The sequence below is a fragment of the Camelina sativa genome, chromosome 16 (genome assembly GCF_000633955.1).
Source record: "Camelina sativa cultivar DH55 chromosome 16, Cs, whole genome shotgun sequence".
NCBI lineage: Eukaryota > Viridiplantae > Streptophyta > Magnoliopsida > Brassicales > Brassicaceae > Camelina > Camelina sativa.
Window position 1 is genome coordinate 3,413,953 of NC_025700.1, and position 12,818 is coordinate 3,426,770.

A 12,818-nucleotide genomic window follows, 5' to 3' on the forward strand; every position below is an offset into this window, starting at 1 on the left:
ATGATCACGGCATTTTGATTATAACAATTACTTATAGAAACTAAAATTAGGAACTAAGAAACCCATAAGATAATATATATATATATATATATATGATATATCTACATTTCTGATACAAATTCTTCTCGAGGGTTCGTAGTCGAGCATCATAATACAAAGTTGCTGTCCAAATGATGAACCCCTACTTTTGACAAATTGTTTTACCTCTATAACTTCCACTAGATAAACATAGACGGCAAATTTACTGCTTTTATTGATCCACGAAGCTATAAAATTCTTTTGTAATGTTTATTAGAATCACGCAGCGAGTACCAGAACTTTGATGGTTCCTTGACTATTCGCAGTCAGCATCGTGGGACTATCACTCTTCCAGCAAACCGCACTTATAAAGTAGGAACCTGCCTCTTCCTCTGCATCGTCCATGTCTGGTGATCCAAATCTGTGCGAAGTTACCGGTCTCGTGATCTCCTGTATCACATCATTCACATTTCCAAATAGTTTAGCAACGAGAGATTGATTTCTGGATCATAAATAGTAGATGATAGAAGTTAAAAGCAAAAATGTCAAATTTGTGAACCTTGTGATATACATATACTTCGTTTGTCTCGCTTCCACAGGCAAGATACTCGCTATTTACTGTGAGACCCACAAAGTTCTTCTCATTAGTGTGTCCTCTGAAGGTTCGAACCTGCAAAAATCGTCGAGTAATATTGAACAACATAGTCAAGACTTGTTTTTCGTGGACAAAATCAGTAAGATTGGCTCAAGCAGTAATCTTACTGGCAAGTTGTCTTTGACATCCCATAAGCGCAGTGTGCTATCTGTGGATGCAGAAGCGAGCTCGTTGTTGGACAAAAATTTAACATAAGAAACTGCTTTCTTGTGTCCACTGAAGACGTGAAGTGGTTGGCTTATGTTTCTTAGATCGTAATAATGGATGTGATGATCAGCTGATCCGACCTGCAATAAATCAACAGGCTTAAACGTCTAAGTCTCTCTGTCTAATTGGAGATTAAATCTACAAACGTGTAATAGTGTCATGCTGAACATAAGTGGTAGCTCAATACTGAATAGCAAAAAAAAGGTGAGATGCAAAGTTGGCAGAGGGGTGGAAGTATATACCGCAATGTAGTTGCTTGAGCCCGGATTGTACTTGACACAACATATGTTTGCTTTCATATCAATATTAAGCACACTTGCTTCCTGCCTTGTGCACCAAACTTTAACCTGGATCAAACACAGAGCATAATTGGCTTATCTATTAGACATGAATAATGCATGGTTAACGATTAACAAGTAGTGAATAGACTTAAAAGGAGCCCACTGGTATAATATGCTTCAGCCAGAATTAGAAATTCAGTGGAACCGATTCCTTAAGTCAAAATCGCATCCAACATGATTCTAAATAAGCTAGTGAAATATTTTCAGTAACATCCCATTCAATTTGGACAAATGAAGCTATGAATTTCAAGGTAAGATTTACTACACTAAAAGTGTCAAGTATTCTTTGCTTGGTAATGTATAGCCGCCACAAATACACTAAGGTCTAAGAGGAGAAATTTTGCTGAAAATTTAGAAACCAACAAACAAACAATGCAGGAAAGGGAACATATGGCCATTGGCCAATCCCCAAGTTATTAGAACATCTCACAAAAAAAAGTTTAATAAGCAGTAGAAACGAGTCATGAGTACAAATGCACTAATGAGCAGACAGGAGCGACAGCGACCAAGACATTCATAAGATCTAGAAAATATCTATGATAGATTTTTTTTTTTTTTAATATGAAACAGAGCCCAATGCGATGAAAGGTGATGAAAAACTGGAGATACCTTGCAATCATCACTACCAGATACGAGCATTGATGGTTCTGTTCGTGAAAAGTCAACACTCCATGCACGTTTTTCGTGCTCTTCATACTCCATAAGACTCTGCGAGCAGTTGTTCACATAAAATTTTAGATACAATTAATGAGATGATAACTTAAAGGCGCGATGTTAGATAAGTTGGGTAAAGTACTCACCTGCCTAGTAGTTACATCCCACACCGTTACTATTCCTTCATAATCACTGCTTGCTATATGATTTTTCTCATGCTTATTCCAACTCAAGCAACTAAGTTTAGACCGAGTTGACATCTCCACAATCGGACACTGCATATCTGCTGGTTCATTTACAACCTGAAAAGAATGCAGCCAATCATCAACCAGTCCAGAGTGGTCCATTGGATAAGACGGAAAATTAAAAGCAAATTTCGATTATGTAGAAGCTTGGATTTATATTTTTCTTTGCAATACTAAAGTGGAAATGGCTATCATGCATCAACGCTAGATTTTTCCAAGAGCACAACTTAGTTTCATTATCAATGAAGCATTCCTAGAATTGAGATACATGATCTGTTTCACAAAAGCATAACTTTGCACAAGAAGATTCAATTAGTATGTAACTGAATGCCCTCCAAGATTTGTGAACGTACCGAAGAGAAGTCAAAAACCTTTATACATCTAGAAACACCAGCAGTGGCAAACAGCTCATCATCACGATCAAACTCTATGCTGAAAAGGAACAGCACCATACTTTTAGCAAGTCTCAGCAAGATGGTACATTACATTACAGGTCCATGCAAAGCATAAAGCATGTAATCTACTGAAAGACCATAAATCAAAGTACAGAGAGAGAAAACGGCCCCAGGAGCAACTGGAAAAAAAAATTCGCCCCTTCTTTGAGAAAGAGATATTTTCATATAAAAGATCGCAAACAGCTATAACATATCGTGTTCCATCTTTTAGAAAATTCCTCTTAAGCGGCCTGCTTATAACACAAAACCTTCTCCCTACCATGTCAGCAGATTCATCTTCATACCATTCACTGGCTTAGAATTATACAGCAACGGATCCCATAGTAGTAATTGAGTCTATCCATACATTAAACAAAACTTGATCACTTAAGGGTATATTTTGATACTTTCTGAGACAGTCATTTAAAAGACATTCTTCGTTAGTCATCATCTGCCACCTGATCAAACGAACAAGGAAAAGAAATTCACCTTGAGACAATGTTGGCAGAATGAAATATATCCCCATGCCGGATTTCTGCTATGACTCTTAGACGACTGTGAAGAAAGAGTGCAATTAGAAATCTGATAAATTTGAAAACACTCTGTATGTACAACTAGCTCAATTGAAAAGGGGCAGTCACTACCCTACCTGTAACGAGTGAAGGTAGTCAACACAGATTGAAAATCTGCAAGGCCGTTGCTATAGCCTTCCCTCCGTACTACACTCTTATCATTTTCTTGTTTACTATTTGGTTGGTCTACCAACTGACGCCGCTTTTGGAGGTAACATTCTTGTAGATCATTGAACTACAAGACAAGACACTTGCACAGAATTAGCAATCTAGTGTATATATGAAGCAGTTACAGATAGATTAAAGGACTATGCAGAACTTTTGAAGAAAACTACTATATTTGTCTAGACGCCATTTTATAGAATTCACAGAATTGTTAGAGTGTCAAGAAAACATAGTGACTTTTGTTGCTATAGTACCAGAGAGGAGAACCGGCTACTATCATTAAGCAATAGATATAAAATCCAGAAAGCTATTTTTACGTTTACTTGCAAAAAATGCGAAATCAATCGCTCTCTGAAGCCAACTGGCTTTAAACAGACCACCAAAAATGTGAGCCTTAGTCAAAGGCATCTTTTCCGTAAGAAGATTCATATTCCACCAACAAACACTTCCAATATCTCAAGCTATCGATCCAGCCCACTAAGTGAGTGGCTAGGCATACTACTAATTGTAGCACAATCACTAGAGTCTAATGCTATCAATTATGTTCCTTCTTTAACAACAGACAAATATATGAAAATTAACTCCACTGTCCTTGGACCATTTCAGCATAAGACACATGTTCAAGATGTTGAGTTGAAAAGTAAGAACAAACCTGCGCATGGATCCGTTTCTTTCTAGCCATAGAGACAGTTGACTGATTCAAACTTTGGGAATCTGACCCACTCAGTGCGTCCTTCTTGGGTAGCCCATGAGAGCTTCCTTGTGGCTTTCCCTCTACCTTTTTGTTTTGATAATTGCCTAACAAATTTCCTCCTCTTATGCTCAGAGAATTGGAGTTGAAACCACTGTGATTCTTCTCATGTGGCCATGCATTTCTTGTGCTTGGATCATCTCCGAGCATCCGCAACTTCACAGAATATCTGTCCCTAGCTCGGTATAAATCTATTCTATGTCTCTCAACGGCATTTATATCCTCTTTGATATACTGGAGATCAGTTTGCACCTACAATAAGATAGAAAATACATAAATGACAGAATTCTATAACAGTCGTTTGTTCCTGAGAACTCATCTAAAACATTCATGGATTATGTTTCATGAACAGTTCGATAGATTTCTTGAAAGAAACATGCTTTATGGCTTTCTCTTTAACTATTAGTTTCTTCCTTTTACAGTATAATATATATATATATATATATATATATATATCTAGGGAAGATTTTGAAGCTGATGGAATGAAGGAAAACGAGATTAAGTATCAATAGGTAGCTCAATGCTACTCCATAATCCAGAAAAACCAACCTCATTTAGTTCATCAACTTTTTGCTTCCTTAAACAATGTAAAAAGTCCAAGAGTATCTGCATGTTCCTCTCAGCTTCTTCCTGTTCCATTTTCCTCTTCCTTTCCGCAAGAAGTGTAAGAAGACTATCAACCTCCTTAATTGACACATCACAACCCTGTCTAAGCATGAACGCAGGAAATCAATATCTGTAATTTTTATAACTCCATTAACAAATCTGAGAGTGCCAATTAAAAGAGGAAAAATGGAACATAAAGGCTTGTTAAGAACCGACCCTTTGTAGTGCTTCCCGAAACTGATCCAAGGGCGACGCAGTTTTTGACACATGCCGAGCTGAGGTTTTCTTCAATAGCTACACAAGCGGTACAGAGAAGTCAATATAAAAAAAAGAGCTGCATTCCAGCAATAGATAGTTTCAAGATACAACTGTTCCTTAACTGAATGCTTCAATTTCAAGTTCAGCAAACAAAAAACAAAACCATATGATTTCACACGAATGTAAGACATCAATAAGTTAACTCCTCTCAATTGCAATTACCAAAATCCTTCCATAAACTGCACTGCCTCATTATCACCTCTATTGATTGATGTTAACTCAGTAAGCTAAAACTCAAACGAGCAGCACCCAGGCTTGAATTGAAAAGCTAAAGACCACAAACAAGAGAAAGAGATGGGAAAAATAGAAACCTTATCGAGTAAGAAATTAGGGTAAAGCTGATTATTGGTGAGATGTTGGGTACAACAAGGACAATCACTCTTGTTCCTAAGGTGCGTGATGATACACATATAGCAGAAACTATGACCACACGCCGTCAGGAAAGCATCTTTGATAACCTGCATACAAATCGGACATAGCAAGTCTTTATCCAGATCCGGCGCTCCAATCTCAGAACCACCGCTTCCTCCGTCGTCAATTTCAAGACGGTTATTAGCACCTTCCCCGCCACCAGCTGAAGATGTCCTCATCGGGTCAGGTTTCACCGCCGGAACAAGCGGATCCGTCGAAATATCTTCCATGAAATCGATTTTTTATTTTTTCAAAAATTTTCTTTCTTCGATTTAGTTTTTGTTGTTTCTGGTGAAAAAGAATGTGAGAGAAGGGAGAGAGAAAGAAAGAGTGGTGGTGCGTATGACGGAGATGAGGGGAGGGAGGAGTGATGGTGGTGGGATCCACGGTGGTTTCTTTTCTGAGGATACAAAACATACACGTTGGTCTCTACGCGCTTCTTTTCGCGCGTGTGGCTGATGTCTCTTCATGTTCTGGTACGGGTCAATTATCCGGTTTATTTTATTTCCGGTTTTGTGAAATCCAATTTTGTTTTTTTTTTGTTTGAACGGGTTTAGTGACATTTGTAGTCTTTTTCACTAGTCTATGAAAAATCTTCAAAATGAGACTTTTGTAAAATATAGGAAATTCAATCGGGAAAAATGTCAGTGAAATCCTGAAGTCTTTGTGAGCTCTTCATCTCGTAAAACAAAAAAAAACAATTATTTAGTTTATTTCTAACTAATTCACCAACTTTTGATTGACTTGGGTTTATGAAACACAACATTAAGTAGCCAAACAGAAAAATTACGCGGGTTAATTAGCCGTTAACGAGATCCCATTAACAACAAAACAATGTCCTTTAATCAAACTTAAAACTCCCAAATCTATGGTCTTTAATTTGGAGAAAATGAGAATCGAGTTTCAATTTAGAGAATTTAAATTTGATTAAACGACATCGTTTTGTTATTAACATGTTTTTGTTAACGGCTAATTAATCTCAAATTATTATTTTTTTTGGCCAATTAACGTTAATACCAAATTAACAAGAGTTCATTAATTATTTAGAAGTCAAAAAAAAAATGAGGTTTTTTCTACCTAAAAAAGAGTTACTACTTAAAAATCAACGAAAATATAAATTTCAAGATTTTAACGACATTTTTCCCAAACTAAATACTCCATACGTTTTATAATTATTGCTTAGGACATTAAAATATCTCTTGCAATTTCTGAACCAGCCAAGGGTTTGATTTTGAAGGGTTTGATTTTAATAATTTTGATCTCAATTCTCATATATTAAAAAGTAACCTGAAAAAATGAAATATTTTTAATTTCCCCAATTACTCGAAGGCGTGTTCCCTCCCTCCCATTCTTTTGCTTTTTCTGGGAAACCCAAAGAGACTGACGGAGACCAGAAATGAGCTAAACCCCTCTTATTGCTCTTTGATTGACCGGAACCCTAGAAGAAATCTTCTTCTTACTCCTTTCAAGGTACGCCATTCTTACTTGCATTTTTGATTTTTCTTCTTCTTCTTCTTCAATTGTTTGTAGCGTCGTTGTTCCTATCGCTGACTGCATGACGCATTTGAACACCACAAACAGTTAAAAGGTTCCATTTTTTCCAGATTAAGTTTGTTCCCCAACAGAAATTGATACTATTCGTAGCGATTTAGGGAAATAAAAATACCAAACCCAGAAAAAAAAATCTCAGAAACGACGGCAGTGGTAGTAAAGCTTTTAGCTTTTTAACTTTGGGAGTGGTCTTCTTCTTGAAGATGTTCATGGCGATTTATCTTCTCTCTTGTCAAATCGAGATGATGTTCAGAAACAAAAAAACCCTTTCTTCATCGTGTGTCTGACTAAAAACCCCTAATAAATCAGAGTAAAAGAGTTGTCTGAGGATGAGTGAGATGATCAGGGTTTTAGGGAGTTGAAAATTCTGCCACGAAAAGCTTTGAGTTGCGTCTCCGATTCACCCAGGATATAGGCTTTATGCCCACTATTGGATACTTACTCATCTTTGATCTGTCTTATCAGTTATCACCGGTTTGATGGTTTATTATTATCTCTTTCCTTAGATTCACCCAGATATAGGAATCTAGGATTTTTTATGGATACTTTGTGGCATTTTGTCCGCTCTAGTATGTAATGATTTGTGGTTCTTCACTCCTTTATTTAGTGTTTTTTAATTCTTTCTGAGTCCTCTTAACATTGTATTTTCGGCTGATTGTTGCCACACTGTAACCAACTTCTTGTTTTCTCTCTTGCAGATTGCCTCCCCCTGGAAATATGGAGACATCTTCATCTCTGCCACTGTCACCCATAAGTATAAAACCAGAGCAGCGCAGCCATCGAGATTATGCCATCACAACTAGACTTGGGGTTGGAACTACAGGCAGCCCAATAGAATTGTGCACCAATCACTTCAATGTTTCTGTGAGACAGCCGGATGTAGTATTTTACCAGTACAATGTAAGATTGTTTAGTCGTTTTTTCTGCATTCTTTTACCAGTGTTTGTGTGTGTGAGAGATGTTTGACATATTTGCTTTCTTGCAGGTTAGTATCACCACAGAAAAGGGTGATGATGTCAAAGGAAAAGGAATAGGCAGAAAGCTTATGGACCAACTTTTCAAGAGTTACTCTTCTGATCTTGATGGTAAAAGGTTGGCATATGATGGAGAAAAGACTTTATATACTGTTGGTCCTCTGCCACAGAACGAATTTGACTTTCAAGTCATCTTGGAAGGTTCATTTTCAAAACGGTGTGTACCTCTTATTTGGATTAATATTTAATCTTCTCAAGGTGTGCAAGATAGATCTTGTTGATGTTCTTTCTAACACAGTCTTGTTAAGTTTGTAGGGATTGTGGTGTCTCTGACGGTGGTAGTCCTTCCGGTACTTGCAAAAGATCAAAACGTTCTTTCTTGCCAAGAAGTTACAAGGTTCAGATACATTTTACTGCAGAAATACCGTTTAAGTCTGTTCTTGTCACTCAGCGAGGAGCCGATACACCAGATAAGAGTGCTCAGGATGCACTTAGAGTACTTGACACTGTACTGAGGCAGCGAGCAGCTGGAAGGTGCACCTTTCTCTCTTTTTTCTTATGTGCTGTATATCTTTTAATCAAAAGGAATAAAGATACTCTCTCTATATTCTAATGGACAAAGTTGAACATTATATTTTCACTTTGTTTGTAAGTCTAATAGATGTACAACTATTTGCATGTTGTGACCGTGCTAAATGCTTACTGTAGATTACTACTGTTAATTGTGCAGGGGATGTCTTTTGGTCAGGCAGGCATATTTCCATAACAATGGGTACTCCTTTGAGGTTGGGGGAGGTGTAAAAGGTATTAAAGGTCTCCACTCGAGCTTTCGTCCAACCCATGGAGGACTCTCGCTTAACATTGGTATTTTTCAGTATATTATACCTTTCTCATCCAGATTTCATAAACCTTGTCTTTATTTTTTATAGTCTTATTAACAGTTTTGCGATGGTTTGCAGATGTGTCAACAACAATGATCTTAGAACCGGGCCCAGTTATTAAATTCCTGTTAGCCAATCAGAGTGTTGAGTCACCACGACAAATCGACTGGATTCAGGTAGTTCTGGCTTTTAAATACAATAACAGCAAAAAAACCTGGTTGCTTTTGCTTTGTGCTTTTGAATTTCTTATGGAAACTTGGCAGGCCGCTAAAATGCTTAAACATATGCGGGTAAAGGCATCACACAGTAACATGGAATATAAAATCATAGGCCTAACTACGAAACCGTGCAATCAGCAACTGTATGTTCTCCATGATTGTACTTTTAATATAAATTTGTGTCCCTTTTATCAGCCTTTGCTAGACTTTCTTCATCGTTTCCAGGTTTTCAATGAAGATTAAAGATGGTGAACATGAAGGACAGCCTAGAGAGATTACTGTGTATGACTATTTCAAGCAAACTTACACAGCGCCTATTTCTTCTGCGTACTTGCCATGCCTTGATGTTGGCAAGTCAAATCGCCCCATCTATCTTCCACTGGAGGTATGCGTCTCCGACGGTTTTTCCTTAAGGAATATTTTTTTTAGTTTATTATCCCACTTCTGGAGGTGTGTAGATTTGAATTTATAATCCATTTCTTGCAGTTTTGCAATCTTGTATCTTTGCAACGTTATACAAAAGCATTGTCAGGGAGGCAAAGAGCTTCACTTATTGAAAAATCAAGACAAAAACCTCTAGAGAGAATCAAAACACTCAATGATGTGAGCTTCGTTTCCTGACCTCGGATGATGCTTTATTTTATTATGGATGGCAGATACTATTACTGACTAGAATTGCAGGCCATGTGTACCAACTGCTACGACGAGGACCCATTTTTGGCTGGATGTGGCATCTCCATTGAAAAACAAATGACTCGAGTTGAAGGCCGGGTTCTTAAGCCCCCAATGGTAAATCCTGTTTATGTTTTGTTTGTAGATAGAAATTTATGCGCTACCATGCCAATTATAGTCCCATATATGTCCTTTTTGTAATATACAGCTAAAGTTTGGCAAGAATGAAGATTTTGAGCCTTGCAACGGACGGTGGAACTTTAACAACAAGGTAATTGTCTTCAAAGATTTCCGGGCATCATTATATTCATTGTTGTGGATTCAAAATGGTTCCTTACTCTTTTTTTTTTGGATTGAACCTATTATTCCCGAACTAGTCTTTCTCCCTTTTATTTTTTACTCTTTGTTTCTTGCTTTGCAGATGCTTCTAGAACCAAGACCTATTAAAAACTGGGCTATCGTTAACTTTTCTTCTCCATGCGACAGTAGTTACATTTCCCGTGAGCTTATAAGCTGTGGCATGAGGAAAGGCATTGTAGGTTTTGTAGATACTCTCTCCGTTTTCATATGGTTTGTAGTGTTGAATTATGTCTGGTTATTTACAGAGTCTGAATATGGTTTGTCAAATCGCAGGAAATTGATCGACCTTTTGCACTAGTTGAAGAGGATCCACAGAATAAAAAAGCAGGTCCTGTTGAAAGGGTAGAAAAAGTTATTGCAAAGATGAAGTTAAAATTTCCAGATCCTCCTCATTTTATCCTCTGTGTCCTCCCAGAACGGAAAACTTCTGATATCTATGGTATCATCTCACCTCTTTCCCACGAATATTAATGTTTGAACTCTCTCATTCAACTGGTCATTGCAAACTGTAAAGGTCCCTGGAAGAAAGTATGCCTCACTGAAGAAGGGATCCACACACAATGCATCTCCCCTACTAAGATCAATGACCAATATCTCACCAATGTACTTCTGAAGATAAATTCTAAGGTATATCACCAACAAGTAACACCTTAGATATCTTTTGATTTGTTGTTCTCTGTGAAATTGAGTTCTTTTCTTCTGTCTTAATATAGCTTGGAGGCATCAATTCTCTGTTGGGAATAGAGTACTCTTACAACATTCCATTGATAAACAAAATTCCCACCTTGATTTTGGGTATGGATGTATCTCATGGCCCTCCAGGTCAGGCAGATGTTCCTTCAGTAGCAGCGGTATTGGTTATGTGTCTTGTTCTCTTTGTGTGTCCATTGTTTCTGGTTTTCTTAGGATCTGATTCTTTATCTGTTTACTTTCTCGACCTCCGCTACTAGGTTGTTGGTTCAAAATCCTGGCCCTTAATCTCAAGGTATAGGGCAGCTGTAAGAACTCAGTCACCACGTCTGGAGATGATTGATTCGCTCTTCCAACCTGTCGAGAACACTGAGAAAGGAGATAACGGTATCATGAAGTATGTGAAGCCTAATCTATCAGCTTTATTTTGAATTAAATTAACAACTTATGAGATATCGTACTGTAGATGTTTCAGTGTCTTCTCCATGTTTGTTTATTTGTTTCCAATAGCGAACTATTTGTAGAGTTCTACCGGACAAGCAGGGCACGGAAGCCTAAGCAGATTATCATTTTCAGGTACTAGCAAAACATTTACTGTTAATCTCTGTTGTCTTACCTCCAAAATCAAAAAGTCTATCCTTACCCAAACCTTGGGCATTTGATAGGGATGGTGTGAGTGAATATCAGTTCAACCAAGTCTTGAACATCGAGGTGGACCAAATTATAAAGGTCTTGTTTCAAAGTCCCATGGCTGGTTCTGGCTTGGCTTCTATCAAATTCTGATTTCAATATATTATTCAAATTTTAGTGAAGATATTATCAACAGTTAAGCTTCTTGTCTACATCGTGCAGGCCTATCAACGTCTTGGTGAATCTGATGTGCCAAAATTCACTGTCATTGTGGCTCAAAAGAACCATCACACCAAGTTGTTTAAAGCTAAGGGTCCTGAAAATGTTCCTGCAGGTAAAAAAATACTTTTCATTCTTCATCAGCACACTACGATTCTATTTCTTTACAGAACAATTAAAAAATACCTTTTATCAGGGACTGTCGTGGACACCAAGATCGTACACCCAACAAACTATGATTTTTACATGTGTGCTCATGCAGGAATATTAGTAAGTTAGACCAAAAATTCTGACGCTTGGTTATTTTCAAAAGCAGTTCACTCCTCACACCTTAATTAGTTATTGCAATCAACTCCACATAATGCTTTCCTTGATGATCTCTCAGGGAACTTCAAGACCGGCTCATTACCATGTTTTACTTGATGAGATTGGTTTCTCCCCCGATGACTTGCAGAATCTCATCCATTCTCTCTCCTATGTGTAAGTTCTCTCTCTCTCTAATGTCACTTGCACAAGAGAAAAGTAACTTACTTTTACCATCACTAAGATCTAACTGTTTCGGAATCATCTTCGTGTTCCAGCAACCAACGTAGCACAACTGCAACTTCGATAGGTAAACACTCCCTAATCAAACTCTCATTGCATCCACTATTTCACTAGACAGAAACTAGACAACTCTTAACATTCAATGTGTCCTCTCTCTTTTGTGGACTCAGTGGCCCCAGTGCGATATGCTCACCTTGCAGCAGCTCAGTTTGCGCAATTCACAAAGTCTTATGATATATCGGAGGACGGGAAAGTTCCAGAGCTTCCACGCCTGCACGAGAAAGTCGAAAGCAACATGTTCTTCTGCTGAGTAGAGTACATACAAAGTGTAGCTATGCTTTCTCTCTCTAGAGTCTAAACTCAATCTTCTCTTTAGGGGAAATTTTATCATTTTGCATATATCATCATCATCATCTACTCTAGTACAGTTTCATTAGAAGTAAGTATGGAGGAGAAAGAGCCTTGGCGTAGATTGAAAAAAAAGAGGCTCTCAAGTTTTGCTTTCCAAACGACAGCGATTGTTGCGTTTTGATGTTTTTCTCCTTTGATAATAATGTTTTTGGATTTTAATAATTCCTGTCTTGACGACGGTAAAGTGAGTCTTTCAAACGGTCAAACCCACGTGCACTTTAGAAAGAAAAAAAGAATCACTTTGTAATGAAGTGGACGTTAGCACAGACAATCACATCCTTTTTCACAA

The 12,818-nt window shown here is 37.6% G+C and overlaps 2 protein-coding genes across 4 annotated transcripts in view; one reads left to right on the plus strand and one right to left on the minus strand.

The window, feature by feature from the left end:
- LOC104749573 (E3 ubiquitin-protein ligase COP1) overlaps positions 1-5,736 on the minus strand; it is a 6,055-nt gene extending 319 nt beyond the window's left edge. Inside the window, exons 1-13 of one of the 3 annotated variants that reach the window (XM_010471226.2) lie at positions 5,278-5,736; positions 4,865-4,942; positions 4,592-4,747; positions 3,944-4,294; positions 3,204-3,361; positions 3,044-3,109; positions 2,474-2,552; positions 2,022-2,177; positions 1,831-1,929; positions 1,123-1,227; positions 781-960; positions 578-688; positions 313-468 (exon numbers count right to left, since the gene is read on the minus strand). In XM_010471226.2, the coding sequence (XP_010469528.1) occupies positions 313-468; positions 578-688; positions 781-960; positions 1,123-1,227; positions 1,831-1,929; positions 2,022-2,177; positions 2,474-2,552; positions 3,044-3,109; positions 3,204-3,361; positions 3,944-4,294; positions 4,592-4,747; positions 4,865-4,942; positions 5,278-5,607 (2,025 nt within the window). In that variant the 5' untranslated portion in view covers positions 5,608-5,736. Of the gene's footprint in view, positions 1-70; positions 469-577; positions 689-780; positions 961-1,122; positions 1,228-1,830; positions 1,930-2,021; positions 2,178-2,473; positions 2,553-3,043; positions 3,110-3,203; positions 3,362-3,943; positions 4,295-4,591; positions 4,752-4,864; positions 4,943-5,277 lie in introns of those variants that run through there. The other 2 variants (XM_010471228.2, XM_010471225.2) reach the window with 2 other exon arrangements.
- On the plus strand, positions 6,706-12,716 carry LOC104749574 (protein argonaute 6-like). Its single transcript, XM_010471229.2, has 23 exons — positions 6,706-6,847; positions 7,627-7,828; positions 7,914-8,119; positions 8,218-8,436; positions 8,633-8,766; positions 8,862-8,959; positions 9,047-9,144; positions 9,227-9,386; positions 9,488-9,604; positions 9,683-9,790; positions 9,882-9,944; positions 10,095-10,208; positions 10,307-10,472; positions 10,548-10,660; positions 10,747-10,884; positions 10,984-11,120; positions 11,234-11,299; positions 11,389-11,452; positions 11,576-11,687; positions 11,769-11,842; positions 11,958-12,052; positions 12,154-12,185; positions 12,289-12,716. The coding sequence occupies exons 2-23, from the start codon at positions 7,646-7,648 to the stop codon at positions 12,426-12,428; spliced, it is 2,637 nt and encodes an 878-aa protein (XP_010469531.1). The 5' UTR covers positions 6,706-6,847; positions 7,627-7,645; the 3' UTR covers positions 12,429-12,716.